This window comes from Rana temporaria, chromosome 5 (genome assembly GCF_905171775.1).
Source record: "Rana temporaria chromosome 5, aRanTem1.1, whole genome shotgun sequence".
Classification (NCBI taxonomy): Eukaryota; Metazoa; Chordata; class Amphibia; order Anura; family Ranidae; genus Rana; species Rana temporaria.
The window spans coordinates 232,284,180-232,306,163 of record NC_053493.1 but is presented as its reverse complement, the minus strand read 5'-3'; the positions used below and the strand labels follow the sequence as shown (position 1 = coordinate 232,306,163).

General features: G+C 43.0%; 1 protein-coding gene across 2 annotated transcripts in view; it reads right to left on the bottom strand.

The window, feature by feature from the left end:
- Positions 1-21,984, bottom strand: part of C5H5orf22 (chromosome 5 C5orf22 homolog) — a 108,221-nt gene that overhangs the window by 53,809 nt on the left and 32,428 nt on the right. For both annotated transcript variants that reach the window (XM_040353577.1, XM_040353576.1), the window contains exons 3-4: positions 16,412-16,561; positions 8,424-8,874 (exon numbers count right to left, since the gene is read on the bottom strand). In XM_040353577.1, coding sequence (XP_040209511.1) covers positions 8,424-8,874; positions 16,412-16,561 — 601 coding nt within the window. The remainder of the gene's footprint in view (positions 1-8,423; positions 8,875-16,411; positions 16,562-21,984) is intronic.

The following is a 21,984-nucleotide window of genomic DNA, read 5'->3' as shown; positions in this document are numbered from 1 at the left end:
TTAAATTTGCAGCTTTCCCTTAAAATAACATCAGACGCTCTGCTCCTGCCACCAAGTCCTTGCTCACATATGCAACAGGAAAAATAAGTATTGAACACGTCACCATTTTTCCTAGTAAATATATTTCTAAAAGGTGCTATTGACATGACATTTTCAACACGTCTGTAACAACCCATGCAATCCATATTTTCCAAGAAACCAAAACAAATAAGTTCAGAAATTATATCATGTTTAAAAATCAGGAATGACACATGAAAATAAATATTGAACACAAGAAGAAGTGGAGATGTAAAAAGTAGGGGTGCACCGATATATCGGTGCCGATACATATCGGCCAAAAATCGCATTTTTAGGGGCATGCCGAAACAACAAAAGTACTGGCCGATAATGACCCACCTCCAGAGCCGGACTTAGTTGCCGTTTGTACGGCTCACTTCCTGTTGCTGCGCTGCGCTGCGTCCACGACACTTCCCTCCGGGTCCTCCTATGTTTACAGCCGCCCTGCCCCCCTCCTAGCAGCATGACGTGTGTCATGGCCAAAGGCGGGAGGGGATGGGAGGAGGAGCGGAGGAGAGCGAGCAAGCTGCCTGGCCTGGTTACATGGGAGGAGAGACATGGGAGGAGACAAGCACGAGGAGAGCTGCTGTGTGTGCAAGTTCCAAGAGGAGGTGGAGCCAGCGCCGCCGAGGAGGAACAAGAAGAACGATTCGAAGTGCCACCATTGCCAACATCTTTCAAAAATAAGAAACTATTGTTGAATGTTATGCAGCCATCTGACTGCAGCACAGTATATGATGTATCATGCCCCATGCCCTGATGTGTCCCATGTCCTGATGTGCTATGTGCCCCATGTCCTGTGTGCCCTGCCCTGATGTGCCCCATTCCCTGATGTGCTATGTTCCCTGATGTGCCCATGCCATGATGTGCTATGTGCCCCATGCCCTGATGTGCTATGTGCCCTGATGTGCTATGTGCCCCATGCCCCGATGTGCTATGTGCCCCATGCCCTGATGTACTATGTGCCCTGATGTGCTATGTGCCCCATGCCCTGATGTGCTATGTGCCCCATGCCCTGATGTGCTATGTGCCCCATGCCCTGATGTGCTATGTGCCCTGATGTGCTATATGCCCTGTGCTATATGCCCTGATGTGCCCCATGCCCTGATGTGCAATGTGCCCTGATATGCTACGTGCCCCATGCCCTGATGTACTATGTGCCCTGATGTGCAATGTGCCCTGATATGCCCTGATGTGCTACGTGCCCCATGCCCTGATGTACTATGTGCCCTGATGTGCTATGTGCCCCATGCCCTGATGTGCTATGTGCCCTGATGTGCTATGTGCCCCATGCCCTGATGTACTATGTGCCCCATGCCCTGATGTGCTATGTGCCCTGATGCCCTGATGTGCTATGTAAATATATTATATACTATTTGTGTCTCATGTAATACATAAAATTTGAAAAAAAAAAATTGAAATAGGGGGAAAATAAAAGAAAATTCATTTTCGGTTTTGGTCTGAATTTTTTTTTAATTTCGGTTTTGTTTCGGTTCTGAAATTTCCATTTCGGTGCACCCCTAGTAAAAAGGCATGGAAAGCCAAGACACAGCTGAAATCTATCAGTAATTAGAAAGCATTCCTGCCCCTTGTCAGTGCAAATAATATCACAGTTGGCCAGTCTTAACTGATGGCCTATAAAAAAGGTGTCACACAAGAAACATTTCATGATGGGTAAACATAGAACTCTTGCAAGGCTTTTGCAACTTTATTGTTGCAAAACACATTAATGGCATTGGTTACAGAAGGATTTCTAAACTTCTGAATGTTCCAGTGAGCCCATAATCCAGAAGTAGAAATAACATAATTTTACCATACACTGACTAGAACCAGGTGCTCCTTGCAAGATTTCTGACAAAGGAGTGAAAAGAATTATCAGAAGATTTGTTCAAGAGCCAAGGACCACTTGTGGAGAGCTTCAGATAAAAAAGACCTGAAATTAGCAGCTACAATTGTATCAAAGAAAACAATAAGGAATGCACTCAACTGCCATGGCCTGTATGCACGATCACCACGCAAGACTACATTGCTGAAGAAAAAGCATGTTGAAGCTTGTTGCTTCACAACATTTCCATTCACATGCTCCATTCACTCCAAGACTGTTTGAATTGCCACGATTCTGCACACGATTCCAGAATCTCAGCAAACTGCAGTAACTTATTTAGGCAACATGCTTCCCACAATTGCACTGTTTGAGGTACAATTAAGGAATAATGGCACCGTAAACGCATCCTGCGTTTTGACGCAAATGTGGAATCACAGGCAGAACCACAGAGATTCTGCCCGCGATTCAAATTGCCTAGGTGTGAATGGAGCTTTAAGCCTCCTACACACGATCGGACTTCCAACTGACTTTTCCATGGATTTTGCTTCGAATGGGCGTTGGCCTAGGAACTTGATATGCATATAGACGGCAGGACTTTTTCAAGCCTCCAAACACAAACATATTGACGTAATAGACATATTACGTGTTTTTTCTGCTCTTTAGCAACACCCTTTGGGCAACTTCTGCTATTGTTGTCTGATCTTTAGCATTGGTTCTGAGCATGCGTGTTTGTACTTTGGACTTTAGTCCGATGGACTTGTGTACCCACAATTAAAAGAGACAATTCACATGAAATAAACAGCAACAAATGGAGGGGACACTTAGCGTGAGCAGCGACAAGGTCCCAAAATGACAACACATGAGCAGTGAACACCAGTAAGCACCCCTAAACATGATTGAACAAGGCATGTAAAATCACAACATCTAAAAAATCCAAAAACGAACGCCCATAATATGGACAAAATGAAAAGATACCTAGGTACTGTCAAGGATCAGGAGATCTTAATCTTTTTCACAGCCACCGGATGCAAAACCCTCCAGGAACGGTCTGAAGCTAATCAGATCATTAAGACCTGGGGGGATATTCGCACCAAGGTTAGCGATCCAACGGGTTTCATGTTGAAGTAATATTTTGTTCCAGTCGCCACCCCTGGCGTTTGGGTGGATTATGTCCAGAATAAGAAAATTAGCTCCCGAGAACTTGCCTCCATGGTGCCACAAAATGTGCCTGCCTAGAGGCAGATCTGGGTTAGCTGTTTTCATTGAGTGAATGTGTCTTAGGGCACGTTTCTGATCCACTCCACGCTGTAAAAACAGCAGGACCATGGACACCGAATACATCCGTGGATGCCACCCCATCTCTTTGCACATAGAGATGTAGGCCTTCCAGGTGCGATGGTAGATCTTCCTAAAGGAAGACTACCCTGCCCTCAACATAGTTGAGATGACAGAGTTGTTAAGACCTCGGTCCCTCAGCACCTGGCTTTCAATAGCCATGCCGTTAAAGCCAGCGACTGTATTGCAGAATGAAGTATGGAACCTTGAGACAGAAGGTCCTCCCGCATTGGCAGCCGCCAGGGTGTAGCCGCCACAAGGCGCACAAGATTGGCATACCAAAGGATGTCGGGGCCCAATCTGGAGCGATTCGAATCATTGGGATCCCCTCGGTCTCCACTCTGCGGAGCAGACGAGGAAGCAACTTCAGTGGGGGGAAAGGCAAAAAGTAGCCGATACTGACCCCACGGGGCCACCAACGTGTCTGCCCAGGGATCTCTGGACCTGGCCACGAACCTCGACACCTTGCAGTTGAGGCGAGAAGCCAGGAGATCCACATCCGGTGTGCCCCACCTCCTGCAAAGGAGTTGAAACACCTCTGGATGCAATGACCATTCCCCCTGGTTCAGCATCTGGCGACTTAGGTAGTCTGCCTGGCAGTTTTCTATGCCTGGAATGTAGACAGCCGGCACGCTTCTTTCCACCCACCACGGGATGTGAGCGACCTCGGACGCTGCAGCTGAGCTCCGTGTTCCCCCCTGATGATTGACATAAGTCACCGCCATTGCGTTGCCTGACTGGATCCTGATTGGGTGACCTTGCAACCTCGTCGATCACGAGGAGAGGCACAGAAAGGTCGCCCGAAGTTCCAGGACATTGATCGGCAGACGAGATTCTTCCAGAGTCCAGCGACCCTGGGCCGACTTGACCCCCCCCCCAACCTGGCCGTCGTAATCACTGTGCACTGGAAGGGGAGAAACGACTTCCCGGACTGAAGTGCGGGGGATATTAGCCACCAAGTCAGGGAGGCCCTGACTAGGCGACTTACCTGAATCTGATGATCCAGAGACCATGGGGATTTGTTTCATTTGGAAGGGATCTCCCTCTGCAATACTTGAGTATGGAATTGGGCATACGTTACCGCCTCAAAAGGAGGCTACCATGAGGCCCAGGACTCGCATGCAAAAACGGAGGGACGACCATTTTCAGGATGTCAACAGCCTCACCGCAGACTGGAGAGTCTGTAACTTCTCCAAGGGAAGGAAGACCCTCACCTCCGCGGGAGTCCAGAATCACCCCCAGGTATTCCAAATGCTGAGTCGGTACTACATCAGCCATCAGACATCTGGATGTTTAACACCCAACCCAATTCTTGGAGGGTCTGGCTGGCTATATACACATCTACCTCCAATTCTGAGCCTGAAGCTGCTCTCAGAAGAAGATTGTCTAAGTAGCCCACGATGGAAATGCCTCGCTGTCTCAGCAAAGCTAGAATCGGGGCGAGCACCTCGGTGAAGACTCTTGGTGCTGACGCTAGGCCAAAGGGAAGAGCCAAAAACTGATAGTGGTCTTTGCCGATCGCAAAACGCAGACTGGGACATGCAAGTATGCGTCCTTGATGTCCAAGAACGCCAGAAAGTCCCCCACCACCGACCGAATTGATTCCATACGGAACTTCCGTACTTTCACAAAGGCATTCAGGGCTTTGAGGTCCAAGATTGGACGGACTCTGTCCTTCGTGACCACAAACAGATTCAAATAAAATCCCTGAAACCTCTAGTCCTGCAAAACAGGTAAAATTACCCCGCAACTTAGCAAGTCTTGCACTGCCCCCAATAGGGCAGACCGACGAGCCAGGACAGGGAGATTTGAGGGAAAGGATGTGTTCGGTGGACAGGAAAGAAACTCCATCTTGTACCCCGAAGTGACCATCTCACAGACCCCACTGGTCGGAGAGCAGGGAGGTCCACCGAGCTGTGAACCTGCAAAGCCGTCCCCCCACCCCTGAGTCGGGCGGGGGCAAAACTTTATGCACCCAGGGATGCTTCTGTTCCCGCGACGAGCCTTTGTCAGCCTGGGAGGTTCTACCCGTGTGCCCTGACTGACGAAAATACCACTTCTGCGTGGGAAAGGAAAGACCCCGCTTACGGCGCAGCTCCTTCCCCTTGGTGGACTGAGGAGGAGAGTGCTCTTACCTCCAGCGAGGTACCAAAAAGTCTCCCACCTTTGAAGGGTAAATCTCCCAGAGCTTTTTTGAATGCTTGATCTGTGGGCCCAGACACCCTACAGTCCCCCACTGGGACCCGGAGTTCCCCCACAGGTCCACTGCGGTCGCAGCGAGCCCTTTGGAGCAGAAAGTGAAACGTGACAGAGAGCAGGGAAAGGGAGGATAGGAGAACCCCCTAATCCCAGGAATGCCCAGCTGTTCCAACCTGCAGAGGCAGGAGGAACTGTACTTACCCGTCCATGCTAGGACCCGCTGGTGCGTTCCTGACAGGCCTACAACCAAGTTGGAGTAGCTGTCGGTCCGGTCCACTGTGAGTGAGAAAACAAAACAGCCCAGTCATATGTGGACCCTGGAGCAAAAAGCCCACCGGCCACCCCTGGAGTCATGGGGTATGTCGTGGTCGACCCAGCACGTAGCTAAGGTCTGCCCACGCTTGCTGGCCGGACTTAGGAGACTAAAAGGATCTACATATCCAGCCTGTCACCCAGCCGGCAGTTAATAGAAGATTCTCAAAAATAAAACAAAAAATGTCTTCAGGGCACTGGGCCCAAAGGGAGCCACGTCCTTCTCTTCTGCTAGGCAGAAAAAAACTGAGGCTGCATGCTGCAGGGCGGAGGGTTATGTCCGAAGGGACCACGCCCTGGGCGGGGCTGTTCAACTCTCTTAAAGTAACATGTATTTTAATATCTAACATGTTCTGCCTAGTCCTCTCCTATGAACAGGAACATAACCCATATGTCAAGACTTGTGGAGGCTGTGTCCGTCCATGGATGAAAAGAAAAACATTTTGTACAAAGTAATAATTACATTTCAGTTATCAGTTGTTCAATACCTTTTCCCTGTATCATTTCATTTCATTACACATAATGTAATTTCTGAATGCATTTGTTTTGGTTTCTTTGTATGTATGGATTGCATGGGTTGTTACTTACATGTAGTGAAAATGTTATATTAATAGCACCTTTAGAAATAGATTTAACTAGAAAAATGGTGACATGTTCAATACTTATTTTTCCCGCTGTATATTGTTAGACAGGTATTTGCACCCACTTCCGGGAATACACTACTGCCCCTACCCGCACCCCTCGCTGTCTTCTGGGAAACACACTGTTCCAAGGAGAGAGCGGGGGCAAGTGACGGCACGCTGCTCTACTCGTGCATGCGCGGTAGGGAACTGGGCAGTGAAGCCGCAACACTTCACTTCCCGATTCCCACACCGAGGATGGCGGCGGGTGCAGCTGAGGGACGAGCGATTGCTTGTCCTCGGCTACCGACATTGGGGGCGCGCTGGACAGGTAAGTGTCCTGATTTTAAAAGTCAGCAGCTACAGTATTTGTAGCTGCTGGCTTTGAAAAATAAAAATAAAAAATTGGCGGAACCTCCGCTTTAAGGTGGCCATACATTATGCAATCCGATTGTACAATGTAATTTAGCTCTACCATCAGCTATGTAGTGCAAGGACTTTGGAGGTGCCAACAAGAGGAGTTTTAGGAGGTGAAGTCAGTACAGAAATCACTGCTCACAGGTAGCAAGGTAGCATGGCAGAAGAAGCCCTTCGAAATTAAAAGTAAACAGGAGAAGCTGCAAAGCATGCAGGGAAACCACAGAGTTGTAGAAAGAGATGACCAACAGACAGGAAGAACTCACAAATGAAAAGTAAACTTATAGTGAATTGTCAAAAATAACTATTATTAGTATTGCTATTGCAATGTTATAACATGAAAGTGTATGCTGTGATTGTATAACATCCTTAGGGCGCATAGGGGGCACACGTGCGCCACGTCACTCGAGAGCCGTTGCGCGTGCCCGGCGGCCACGATGTCCGTCGGGCACCTACGATTGCTCGTCACAGAGCAGGGACGTGGATCTGTATGCGTAAACACACAGATCCATGATCTGTCAGGGAAGACAAGAACCGATTGTGTGTTTCCTGTATATAGGAACCCCAATCGGTCAACTCATCAAGTCAGTCCCCTCCACCCCAGTTAGAATCAATCCCTAGGATACACAGTTAACCCCTTGATAGCCCCTAGTGTTAACTCCTTCCCTGCCAGTGACACCTTTGCAATAATCAGTGCATATTTCTAGCACTGATCGCTGTAATAATGTCAATGGTCCCAAAATAGTGTAAGCGAGCCACTAAGAGTCTGAGCCGGCCGCTCCCACCCCCTCCACAGCCCAGCTCTCCAGTGAGCGAGGAGGGGGCAGAGCAGAGAGCTGTGAGAAACTAGCGATCAGCGGTTTTCAATCGTTCGGTTTTCAGTGTTAGAGGAGGCGGGGGAAAAAAACATACTTAAACTTAAAGTGACACTATATGTTCGTTTTTTTTTTTTTTTAAACAACAAACATGTCATACTTGCCTCCACTGTGCAGCTCATTTTGCACAGTGTGGCCCCGAACGCCGTTATCTGTGGTCCCAAGGCGGCTCTCTTGGCTCCTCCCCGCATCAGATAACCCCATCTGGGAAACACTCCAAGGGGGTTACCTTGCATGTGTGCTTCCGAGTCCTGCATTCAGCGTCCATAGCTGCCTCGGCACCAGTGGATTTGATTGACAGCAGTGAGAGCCAATGGATGCACTGCTATAAATCAATCCAATGAAGAGCCAAGAACCACAGGCCTTTCCAGGGCTCAGGTAAGTAAAACAGGGGGGGGGGGGGGGGGGCTGGTAAAAGTCAGATGTTTTTTCACCGTAATGCATGGTATGCATTAAGGTAAAAAAACAGGAGAGTTTAAAACCCCTTTAAGATTGCAAAATCTGGTGCAGCTGTGCATGGTAGCCAATCAGCTTCTAACCTTTGCACTTTTCAGTTTAGTAAATCAACCCCCATAGATTCATGCACTGGGATCTGCATGACACTAAGTGGTTTTCTGAACTCTATGCCAGAGATATGGAAAATGTCACTATAAATAGGTGATCTGTATTTTACAAGAAGGTCAATTTATGAAAGAACAATCCATTATGAACACTAGTGATGGCATAGAAAGTGAAAAGTTTGAAGAAAACTACTCATGTTAGTTTCTACTGGGATACACATACCTGAGTATACATTTCCTTAAAAGGATTCTTGACGGAAAAGAAATCTAAATCTATATCCAGGGCATAAGCATCTTCTTTCTCCAGAATTTCCATAATACTTCTTGCAAGTTTGGCATTATGTGAAGATATGGTGTTGATATCGCCACTTGTTTCCATACTGTCAGAGGAAGAGCCCTTTCTCAAACAGCCTTCTGCTCCATCACACAAAGCAAAGGAGGCTCCCTGCGAAGAAGCACATTGAAATGCATAGGCAGGACCACCTGCTGATTCATCATTTTCCGCAAGCTTTAGTTTTTTAGCAGCAGATTCACCTTTTTCTGCATCTTCACAGTTTGGTTCCTTCACAGGGTTCAACAAGATGACATCCAAGTGAAGAGGCTTGGGGTTTTCAAGCTGTTCTTCAGGAACGTAAAGACCATCACTTAGAAAGTAATCATCTGTGCTGGTGACCCTGAATTTATAAAATAGAAAACATATTTGTAGGCCAATGTTTTAAAATCTGACCTTTTCTGTCTTCTGGCTACAGGTTGCTGTATAACTAGCATGATTCAAATTAGATCAATATAACTGTCTGTGAGAAAAGTAGCACTTGTTTGTCAAAGCCAAATCTGTCCCCTGAAGCAACTGACAGAAATAAGCTTCACATATTGCTGCCTGCTGCTGTTGTCTCTTTGCTGGTCAGTATTCTTAAGAATGAAATCACAATGAAAATAAACAAAAAAAATAAACAAAAAAAGGAAAAAAAAGAACACTGGCAAGAAAAATAAAGTTACAGTAAAACCTTGGTTTGAGAGCGTTTTGCAAGACAAGCTACATTTTTTTAATGAATTTTGACTTGATATACAAGCGATGTCTTGATATAAGAGAAGCATCATGTCACTGCGTATAAAAGAGAAGGTACAACATTTAGCAACTCATGTGGTTGATGATGAAAACAGGCACATCCAAGTATGCAGGGATCCGGGGTAAAGCTGTCCACATAGACCAGGGATCTCCAAACTACGGCTGGGAAAGGTAGTTCCCGAACAACTGGAGGGCCATAGTTTGGAAACCCCTGACATAGACCATGATGAGCTCCCCAAGCCTCGCTTTCAGATCGCTCTACTGCAGGGTAGTCTTCTCGGTCACGATTGCAGACTGACAGCGGTGAGAGCTGGCTGCAGAGGATGGTCTATGTCAGTGGTTCTCAACCTGGGGGTTGGGACCCCCTTGGGGGTCGAATTATGATTTGCCAGGGGTAACCGAATCCTGGGCTGTTCCTGAAGCCTGCACTGGTCTCCCATCCTTTTTGTGGCAGCCCAGTAGGGCTGCCCATGGAGCCTGTGGCCGCCCAGCCAGGCTTCTCCTGGAGCCCGCGGCCACCCACTCAGCCACTTCACAGCCGCCCATTCAGTTTGTGGCATGGCTGAAGGGCAGAGACTAGAGGTCAGCTGACTGGTGAGGAATGTGAAGTGGGAGGGGCTGGAGGAGACCCTATCTCCTGATTTCGGCATAGGTTTCACTGCTACGAGACACCACAAATTTAGAGACTTAGTGAGTAACACTACCTGTTATTATAGTTTCCATTAAAAGTCCCCACTACAGTACTCAGATCAGCAGATGACCTTGATCAAGAGCACCCAAGTTGGCTGATCAGAACTCCCCCTAGCATTGCCATTCATCCCATTCTTACCAAGAAGAAGGAATACAAATAGAGAATACCTGGAAGAGAGAGGAAAAGAGGGGAAGGAAAAAAGAAAAATGGAGAGAAAGAATAATAAAACAAGAAAGACAACAAGAGAGAGAGAGAGGGAGGGATGGGGGGGGGGGGGAAAACAAGAAATTAGGATAGAGAGATAAAAGGGAAAGAATGGAGAACACAAAGGCTTAGACACTGCCTTGATGGGCCAGTATTTGGCGCATTATAAATCCATTAAATCAATCAATCAAAGAAAGGGTGGTACATCCTAAAATGTACCATAATGGGTTTTAATACTATTCTAGTGGAAGGGACTTGGGGAGCACTAAATGTCCGTGGGTTAGGGGCGCAAATTACTTGTCTTGCCTTGGATGCCGACAACCCATGCTACGAAAATGATTTTGCTGCTAGGGGTCCCCACAACTTGGAAAATTGAATCAAGGGGTCACGGCACTAATAAGGTTGAGAACCACTGGTCTATGTGGACAGCTTTACCCCGAATGCCCGTTCCATGTGCCTCTTTTAATCATCAACCATGTGAGTTGCTAAATGTTGTACCTTCAATAAATGTAACCATATTGCTACACTTAGAGGCGCCTCTCTTCTCTATTATACACTGTAGCTCCTGCTGTATTTTGCTTCTAATTCCCTTGCAGAGGCTTCCATTTGTGGATGGACATTTTATGGTTACACAACCTATCACATGGCTATAATCTTTTTATATGGACTATAAACTGAAGGACTTATGAATAAATAGTTGTGAAAAAAATCATTTGAGTTTCCAATTATTTCTTATGGGAAAATTTTCTTTGATATACAATATGCTTTGGATTATAAGCATGTTTCTGGAACTAATAATGCCCGTAATTTAAGGTTTTACTGTATTTATTTTGTGTTTTAAAAACTGTATTCGTTTCTTAACATGCATGGACACACAAAACTAACATTTCAGCTCTGGGTGGATGCTGTGGAGGGGGAAGAGGTAGCATTTATCCAATGGCTATTTACTATACATGTGTCTCTTAGATGCTTTTATTGTAAAATCTATCCTTCTCTGTTCCCAGGTCTATCCAACCCTTGTGGTCATTATGAGAGGGTATAATTTACTACCAGTGGACTAATCACTAATCATCGTTTATCATCATATAAAATGCAGCAGGAGTAAGACTCCAGTGATAGAGCCTGTGTACACCTACCTAAAAATCAACTTTTCATTTTATCGAAACACAGCATTTTTATCTGCCCATGTGAATGAGCCCTTAAAGCAATTTTAAAGGAAGGATTGTTTTTTTTAAATAGCAAAGATGTTATTCTTACTAAGAGTAAAAAGGTAAATATATGCGCTCAGTAGTAAAATAGTGATATCAACAATCAATATTTAACAGTGATACAAAGTAATAATGAAATATATGATCAGCAGCTGAACACCATAACCCAGATATTGGGCACAGAGTAATAAAAATAATAAAGTGCAGCGCTAGATATGAAACAAAGTGAATCTGTGCATAAATGTCATTCTGTGCAAATAATACAATGAACCTTTTATGATAAAGGTAATAAAATGCAATACGAAGGTTAAAATAAAGTACACTTGCGCATAAATGTCAATATGTGCAGACAATAAAATAATTTTGCTGAAATTTAAATATTAAACAAGTATGGATACAAATAAATGGTGAAAACTAAAAAAAAATGCAGAGAAAAAAAAATCCACAAAAGTATAGTAATACCGTGCGATTCTGTGCAATGACGCAAAAAAAAAAAATCACATACAAATAAAAAATAAATAAAAAAAAAAAACACACAAAATGGATTGAACTCAACAAAAATTTGCAGTAAAATACAAATAAAGCCCTGTACACACGATCAGTCCATCCGATGAGAACGGTCCGAAACTGATGGTCTGATGTGCCTACACACCATCAGTTAAAAAAACGATCAAGTCCAACGCGGTGACGTAAAACACAACGACATGCTGAGAAAAATGAAGTTCAATGCTTCCAAGCATGCATCGACTTGATTCTGAGCATGCGAGGGCTTTTAACCCTCCTAGCGGTATTCCCGAGTCTGACTCGGGGTGAGATTTTTATACCAAAAGCGGTAACCCCGAGTCAGACTCGGGCTTGCCTCGCTGCAGCAGCAAAGTTACTTACCTTGTCCCTGGATCCAGCGATGCCACCGCGCTGTGTGAGCGAGAGGGACCTCGCTCGATTCACACAGTGCCTCTGTGTGCCGCCGATCTCCGTTCCCTGCGACGTTACGACGCACAGGAGCGGAGAACGGCGCCAAATTCAAAAACTTAAACAAACACATTACATACAGTATATATTACATACAGTATATATTCTGCCTGAAAACTGTAGATTGTCCATAGCAACCAAAAGTGTCCCTTTATGTCAAAAATGGTTTTAGACCAGCTAGAAAACAGCGATAATAAATTAATAAAAGTAATGACAGCGATAATTCTGCAACTGAGCAAATTTCAGTGATTTTGAGTTGATTACATTATTGAATAATTTTTATTATAATTATATTATTATTTGTTATAAATATTTATAATTATTTATTATATTATAATTTATAATTTTGTTTTTTAAAAAATGTCATACCCGGGATGCCTACAAGACTCTTGTTTGGTCAGATTTAAGTGAGTTATTCCTAAGAATTACAATTACAGTATAAAACGCCAAATTTCCTTGCAAATAATGGTACCGCTTTCAGCACCTTTTTTCTGAAAGAATCATACCGCTAGGGAGGTTAACCAAACTTTTGCATACTAACCGTCGGTTTTGAACGATCGTTTAGGCGTCCATCGGTTGAATTTTAAAGCAAGTTCTACATTTTTCGACCGAAGGATAACGGACCGATGGGGCCCACACACCATCGGTTTGGACCGATGAAACGGACCTTCAGTCCGTTTCCATCGGTTTTGACCGACCGTGTGTACAAGGCCTAAGAGTCCTTGATCGAATGAAATCCAGTGTAGGATGTAAAATAAAGTGCTCGACAGCTGTGATACCCGTCACCACATATATAAAGGCTTACCAGAAAGCCTTACTCAGGGGGGGTCAGAAAAGGCTTAAGAGGAATCAGAAGTCCGCTGACAGGAGTTGCTCTAGTGTTCCTCTCCGGGGATATCCACAGACATCAGATAGGGGCCTGACGGCGTAAACAGGATGGAGTGATGATGTATTAAAAAAAGACAAAAAAACTCCAATAGTGCAGAAATTCTTTTCAGACGATTATTTTATAAAAAAAGAGAAACTTCCAGTATATAAAAGCTCCAATAAAACGTATAAGAATACAGCAATATTCCTTGCAAGGAAAAATTAAGTACAAATCCGTTTGTATCAAATCGCACATGCGCAGTATGTGTAGCGTCCTGATGATCGTTTCGTCAGATGCTGTATTCTTATTCGTTTTATTGAATTTTTCATATACTGGAAGTTTCTCTTTTTTATAAAATAAATGTCTGAAAAGACTAGTGGTGCAAAGGATCGTCACCGATCCGTGATCTAAACGGGTCACCCTGTTCGGATCGGCACACCACGCGATCCGCAGCTTCTGTCCTCTTGTCACAGGGTTGAACGACAGCAGCCGGAGCCAGTGGCCATCACTACTGCCTCTCTGTCCTTGAATTCAGGGAGAAAGGAGAGAGCGGTAAGAGACTGTCACAGTGCTGGATCAAATGAGGTAAGTATAAAGGGGAGTGAGGGGGCAATACAAATACTAGGGGAATTTTTACCTTAAAAGGAATGCATTAAGGTAAAAAGATATCAGACATCCTGGCTTTAGAACCACTTTAGGGTTCAAGATGAAGTTTGGAAGGTTTATCATAGAAATGTAGAGGAGGTAAAACCTCTGTCCAGGTCTATGTTCGCATCCTGCCAAACAATGATATCAGCCACCCTGTTCTATAATAGCGACTGATAGCTGAAACGCAGCATTCTGAGAACACCCAAGTCCCAACTTTTATACTAAAATACAGAAATTAATTTTTAAAGAATATCCAAACCCAGGTAGAAATTTTTATATATTGCAGCCAACTATACCACAGATATGGTTGCTGCATAATTTTTTTTTTTTTTTTTAAACTAAGGCTAGCCAGCCATACAGACCGATTCCTCCATCCACATTAAAAAGCAAGGACAGAGGATCACCGCGGTTGGATCTGGAACAAGGAAGTGACTACGATCGCTCCTTGGCCATACAGATTCACAAGCCAAACGGCTAATACGGTAAATTGCACCTGATTTTACTTTCAAAGATCCATTGATTGTTAAAGTTTTTGTACGTATATTTTATCAGGCGATATTTGATGTGAGGGGTTTGTGAGTTAAATAAACAAGATTACGCTATGTGCGCTCTCTTTTGTTATATGATCTTTTTTGGAGCCCTTATAATCCATTGATCTCTTCTGGAACGGTTGTGACTGCAGTATATGATTCAGAAGAACACTTCTCTTAGAGGCTGGTTTATTTTTTTTAGCTCTGGTGAGTTTAACTCCCTGAGGGGAGTGTGTATCACGTGGTGGAATTTGAGTGATCGGTGGAAGGTGCAAACTGCAATTATCTCTAGGCTCACCTGTGGACATTATCTTTAACTACTGATTCGTTCATCAGTGTTCTTAAAGACTTTTTTTTTTTAAGTTGACCACATGCCACTATTGCTCAACATTTAGCATCGTTTTTTAGTATCTGACTGATACAGTTTTTGGATTGTTTATGTTTTTATATACTAATTTTGATATGGTCAGCAAACTCGCCTGACCCAAACGCCATAGAGAATCTATGGGGCATTGCCAAGAGAAAGATGAGACACCAGACCCTACAATGCAGAAGAGCTGAAAGCTGCTATCAAAGCAACCTAGGATTCCTAACACCTCAGCAGTGCCACAAGCTGATAGCCTCCATGCAACGCCACATTTGACGCTCCAATTCATGCAAAAGGAGCCCCGACCAAGTATTGAGTGCATACTATGCTGTATTATGTACATGGACATACTTTCAGTAAGCCACTGTCAAGAGGAAGAGGAGAGACACCAGACCCAACAATGCAGACGAGCTGAAAGCCCCTATCAAAGAGACCTGGGCTTTCATAACACCTCAGCAGTGCCACAGGCTAAACGCCACTATGCCACGTGGCATTGATGCAGTAATTTATGCAAAAGAAGCCCTGACCAAGAATTGAGTGCATACTATACTGTAATGTATACATGGGCATACAGTAAGCCAATATTTCTGTATTATTTTTTTTTTATTGGTCTTAAGGAATATTTATTCTAATTTCTGAGATAATTAATTTTGGGTTTTCACTAGCTGCAAGCCACAATCATAATTAAAAGAAAGAAATGCTTGAAATGCGTGTAACGCATCTATATATAAAATATGAGTTTCACTTTTTGAATTGAATTAAACTAATGAACATTTTTATGATATTAAAATTTTATGAGATGCACCTGTATATATATATATATATATATATATATATATATATATATATATATATATATATATATATATATATATATATATATATATATATATATATATATATATATATATATATATATACACATACACACACACACACACACACACACACGTTTTGCCCTGCAATTCTAATTTAAACTGAATTTTGCTGTTTTACAAGGTAAAGGTTTACAAACGTTAATCTTATTGGATTTTCCCTAACTTTCAGTCCCTGTAACAGACACAACTGGGACAACCAGGAAAGGGAAAATCTACTAAAACGGGGACACAAAGAGCAAGTGTCAAAAATTCTAACCGCACTGGTTGCAAAAATTAAAGCGAATAAATGTAGCGCTTTGTGTATAAACCTATTAATATCTAATAAAATAAAAGTGCATATGATCAGGAATCATAACATGGGTGATAAATAGTCCATGAATTAAATTGAACGAATAAAGGCTCTTCTTATGATCAGTGTTTCAACTCTAATCCACCACTGTGATTGTTCGTCCCCAAAAAAGGGCACTTATTCACTTGAATTTTTGCAACCAGTGTGGTGTATCACTTAGAATGTTTAGCAGCTGTGCATGTTTATTATAGATTATTAACACTAGGATTTATTAGCACGATATTTATAGCAATTTTTGGCGCTGATTGTTTTCATTTATAAAAGTTCTAACCACCCTAATGCTATCTAAAAATAAATGAGTTTGGGTTTTCAATGCATTTCAACAACTCCCCCCCCCCCCTCTCAATTGGTATGCAGAGGCTGACATTTGGCAGAGCAAAGTAATTCTGTATTGTCCTTTGATCAATACATAAATATGTCTCCTAAATACCTAATTGTGGTTGTAGACTTGTCCTTGCCAACCAGGAAGTCATGCTTTCCTTCTTTTATTTGCTGAGCCCATGAAGGATGGATCCATACAACTTGAGAGAAGTGACCCGCATACACCACAGGCATGATCCAGTTCTCAATACTTAATTCGCTGCAACAACATGAAAATATGAAATGATCACTACAGAACAGTACTGCATTAGAAAAAAAAAACGGTTGATAATTTATTACCAACCATAACAACATTATTTAAATACCCAAACATGCATTACTAACAAGTTTATGTAAAGAAGGTTTAGAAATATTGTTGTATGTACAAGGTCTAGTACAGGGGTAAGCAACCTTTGAGAGGTGGAGATTCATCCGGACAACATGAAATAGATCAAAGATTGCCGGGTGCCACACCATTTAAAAAAAATAAAAAAATAATAATAATAATAATTAGAAAAATCTTATAACACTAAGGTCACTGTAGAAATATAAAATTTAGCGTCAGTGAGAAACTTGGCAATTATCATTTTGTTTTTCCATGTCTGGGGAGTAATTAGTCACCCACACAAGGCTGATGCTGAAGTTCATCATGAAATCAGAACATCTGGTAGTGCAGGCCGATTTCTTCGACTAGTTTCAGGTCTCAGTAGGATGTAGGGCAGTGTGCCGAGGTCAGTAGTAGGTAGGGCGGTGTGCTGAGCTCAGCAGTAGGTAGGGCGGTGTGCTGAGCTCAGCAGTAGGTAGGGCGGTGTGCCGAGGTCAGCAGTAGGTAGGGCGGTGTGCTGAGGTCAGCAGTAGGTAGGGCGGTGTTCTGAGGTCAGCAGTAGGTAGGGCAGTGTACAGAGGTCAGCAGTAGAGCTGCACACTTAATCATTAAATAATCGTGATGTCGATTCAACGCCCTCACAATCTCTATTGCAGTTTCACTGCCTTTCCTGTGAATTTACAGGCTATCCTCACAACATCCAGTCCGGAGGGGTCGGTATGTGTTACTCCGCAAGCCAACCTTTTAAAGTTGCAGATTACAGGGACTTGACCTTTTTAAAACCCTGTCCAGGTAAAATATTAAACCTCTCCCATCCTTGCAGATTCACCCAGCAGCTTGCCCTGACAGTTGCCTTGTTTTAATATATCAGTAATTATTATTAACATTCATGCGAGGTCAGAAAGGATACCCCGATGGCCTCTACAGGGTGCTTAAATAATATGTATTTAATATGACTGGATAGTCCCAACTAGGAGCACATGTTACCCAGTAGCGGCCATTGGTAAAAAAAAAAAAAAAAAAATCGTGTGCGGGGTGTGGCAGCAAGGTGCGAGGAGACCTTCAGTATGCCCCATTTTACTGGTCTCCTCACATAATAGGGCCAGGAATTTATGGTGCCATGAGGTGGTTTCTCTGGTTCCATCCAAGTTTCTAGGTAGGAGACTGGATGTAGGACTCATGCAGACAGCAGTTAACACACAATTTCCCACCATAACTTCTACACATAAGTATTTCAAACTTATTTTTATAGTAGCTGCAACAATTTGGTATTTTTTGTATAAACGTTGGGTCTAACAATCATCCTGCAGATTCACACAATGACTTTCTCAGCAGGACTAAGAGACAGTAATGTAAAAGAAGATTGTATCCACCATAGGACATGCTTAGTTAAAAAGTTTGTTTTCCTCATTTTAACAAATTCCTATGGCTGCATGAAATAGCTAAACCCAAGACAAGGCTCACGATATAGAAGAACTACAAAATATATATAGCAATAATCTCTTTCTATATAGCAAAGTGCAATAACCTATAGAAATTAGCTTTCATCTGTTGTAATGTATTAAAAACAATCAAAAGGTGATCAAATAAGGAGGTCGAAATATGTAGGCACTGGGAAGGGTATTACATTTTAGTAAGTTACAAGTGTTATGAAAAAGTTACTCTTTAGGACACAGAGCCTTTGGGGCAGATCCACAAAGAGAGTACGCCGGCGTATCTACTGATACACCGGCGTACTTTCAAATTTCCCACGTCGTATCTTTGTTTTGAATCCTCAAAACAAGATACGACGGCATCTGGGTTAGATCCGACAGGCGTACGTCTTCGTACCCCTTTGGATCTAAGATGCAATTCTTCGGCGTCTGCTGGGTGGCCGTCGTAATCCGCGTATGCAAATTGGCTATTTCCAACGATCCACGAACGTACGAGCGGCCGTCGCATTCTTTTACGTCGTCTCTAGTCGGCTTTTTCCGGCGTATAGTTAAAGCTGCTATATGGTGGCGTACTCAATGTTAAGTATGGCCGTCGTTCCCGCGTATAATTTTAAAAATGTGATTTTGTTTGCGTAAGTCGTCCGTGAATCGGGCTGGACGTAATTTACGTCAATGTCAAAACAATGACGTCCTTGCGACGTCATTTAGCGCAATGCACGGCGGGAAATTTAGGGACGGCGCATGCGCAGTTCGTTCGGCACGGGGACACGCTTCATTTAAATGGAACACGCCCCCTACTCGCCGCATTCGAATTGCGCGCCATTACGCCGCGAGAGATACACTTCGCTGCTGTAACTTACGGCGCAAATTCTTTGTGGATTCAAAGATAAAAAAAAGTAAGTTACAGTGGCGTAGCGTATCTCACATACACTGCGCCCATCCAATTGTATGTGGATCTGCCCCTTTGTCTTTTAATTGTCAAGTATAGAGCAGATATATACTTGTATAGGTAAGATAGTAAATTCTTTAAACTGATTTTCAACATAATAAATCATTTTTTTTCTTTAAGGTTGCAAAACATGTCTTTGCTGTGCTACAAACTAATTGGTGAGCAATATTTTAGATCTCTGGGTGTCAGTTGTTTCTCAAGTTTTCTTAAAGAAAAACAATTCACATTAATATCAGGCATTTGGCAGATGTGCCAAGAATGCTAAAATCAGTATGGAAACATGTATTACCTCTTTTTGTGCCTTTCAATCTATTTAAGATTAGACCTGCCTGCTGAATTTCTGAATAGCAATATGTTACCATGACAACCTATGAGTACAGATTTGTGTGTGTCTGCATAAGAGCAGTTACTTCTCAGAAATATACAAAGGGTGGCTGAATCTTTTTCTATAATAGGCATTTTTGGCAGAAGGCATGATATGGGCTAAAATTAAAATGTGCACTGAGGAGATTACTCTTGCTAGAGAAGCAATGCTCAACATATCGTCAAAGCATATTTTCAAAAGGCACCTATTTGTAATTATTGGAATGTGAACCTTAGAAATTTTAGATGTGGCTTTCAAATGTTTACCTGCTCACTTTAATACATTTTGTATTATTTATTAGATTGTAGATTAGCCACTAGAGGCCAGGTAAAAATGTTACTACAATGATTGTCTAAGAGCCAGTTCACACTGGGGCGGCACGACTTTGGGGGTGACTCGGCAAGGCGTCCTGAAGACGACTTCAGAGGCGACTTGCAAAATGACTTCTGTATAGAAGTCAATGCAAGTCACCCCGAGTCGCCCCCAAAGTCGTACAAGAACCTTTTTCTAAGTCGGAGCGACTTGCGTCGCTCCTATTAGAACGGTTTTATTGAATAGAATGGGACGCAACTTGTCAGGCGGCCGAGTCGCCTGACGAGTCGCCCCAGTGTGAACCGACTAAGTCAGGGGTCTCCAAGCTTTCTGAACAGGGGGCCAGTTTATTGTCCCTCGGACTCCATCTTTGATGTCAGTGGGAAGAATTGTGCTCCATCATTGGTTTCATTGGGAGGAATTGTGCCCCATTGTTGGTGTCATTGGGTGAGATTGTGCTCCTTTGTTGGTGTTGGTGGGAGGAGCTGTGCCCCATCATTGATGTCAGTTGGAGGAATTGTGCCTCATTGTTGGTATCAGTGGATGACATAGTGCCCCAAGGGCCTGATAAAAGTAAACAAAGGGCCACATCTGGCCCCCAGGCCGCAGTTGGGAGACCACTGGTCTAAGTGCTTAAAGTTGCTCTCCAAAGGCCAAGGATGGACAAAGAGAGCTAGGGAGACTGCTAGCCTAGGCATTCAGACAAGTAAGAACTGCTGGAGAACCTGGAGCAGCAGCAAAGGTAAGCATGTTGACCCTTTAGTTATTTCTTGAGCTTTATGATAACTTTTAGTAGACGTACATTTTAAAGAAAAGCGGAGTATTGGGAACAGAAATGTTGTACATAAATATAATCTATACCTTCAGAAAAACAGAGGCTATCATTTCTGACCTTTACCAAATAATAGGATCCATTAACAAAAGCATCTCGCATGCAGTATTTAGGTGTCCGGACACTTTTTTGCCATATATCGCATACAATCCTGAAATTGTCAATTCAATAGAACGTTCTGTGGTATTTATCGCAAAACGCTCAAAACTGTCAATACATTTTGTGGGTAATTCCACTGCCCTGGTGCTGCAGGGCCCTCAAAAATGGTACTCAGGAACCTAAATGTGTACCGTAAATTATACTCCTAGAACACCTGATGGTGCTCTCTGCATTTTGGGCTTCTGTATGTGGCCAGGCTGTGGAAAAGTCTCACACAAGTGGTATTGCCATACTCAGGAGGAGTAGCAGAATATATTTTGGGGTGTAATTGCAAGTTTACCTATGTCATGTGTGAGAAATAACTTGTTGATATGACAATTTTGTGGAGAAAAAAAAAATTTTTTTTTTAAACAATTGCGGGCAAAAATTGCAACTGTAAAAAAACTTGCAATGCCTTACTAAATACCTTGGACTGTCATCTTTACAAAAAGGGGTAATTTGGGGGGTATTTGTACTGTCCTGACATTTTAGGGCCTCAAAAAAAGAGATAGGCCGTCAGTACATCAGATTAAAGCAATTTTCAGTAAAACGTAGCATAGCTTGTAGACTAACTTTCACACACACCAAATTATAAACTTAAAAGGATTTTTATTTTTTACCAAAGACATGTAGTAGAATACATTATGGCCTACATTTATTACAAAATTAGATTTTATTGGATTACTTTTAATAAAGAAAGTAGAAAATTGTTATTTTTTTCACATTTCTTGCTTATATCGCAATACCACCAAAAGCAACCTCTATTTGTGTGAACACAATTATAAATGAAATTTGGGTACAGTGTAGCATGACTGAGTAATGGTCATTCAAAGTGCCAGAGCACAGAAAGCTGAAACTTGGTCTGGAAAGGAAGGGGGTGAAAGTGCCCAGTATTGAGGTAAAGTGTACCCCAAGTAATTTTTTATCTTTTCATCTATTAAATCTTCTCCCCTTGTTATTTTAACTTTGGATAGCAAAACATCTTTTTTCTGCCAGTAAATATCTTATACAGCCCACTTACTGTTTCTTGTCTGGTAATTAGCCTAGGTGTACGACATCATGCACAGCTCTCTCTCACTCTTGCGAGAGTTTGCCAGGAAGGTAGGGGGGATGAATCATATGAGGGCCTCCCTACATGTCTGGGACAGGGCTTCAAGAACAAAGCATTGATTAAACTTGCGAGTAAGGCAGAAACATCATGCAGGCACCCAGGATGTCTTCTATGGGCTAAAGCCCTTCCAAATCGGTAAAAAAACTAATTGTTCATGAACTTCAAATCCAAAATCGTAT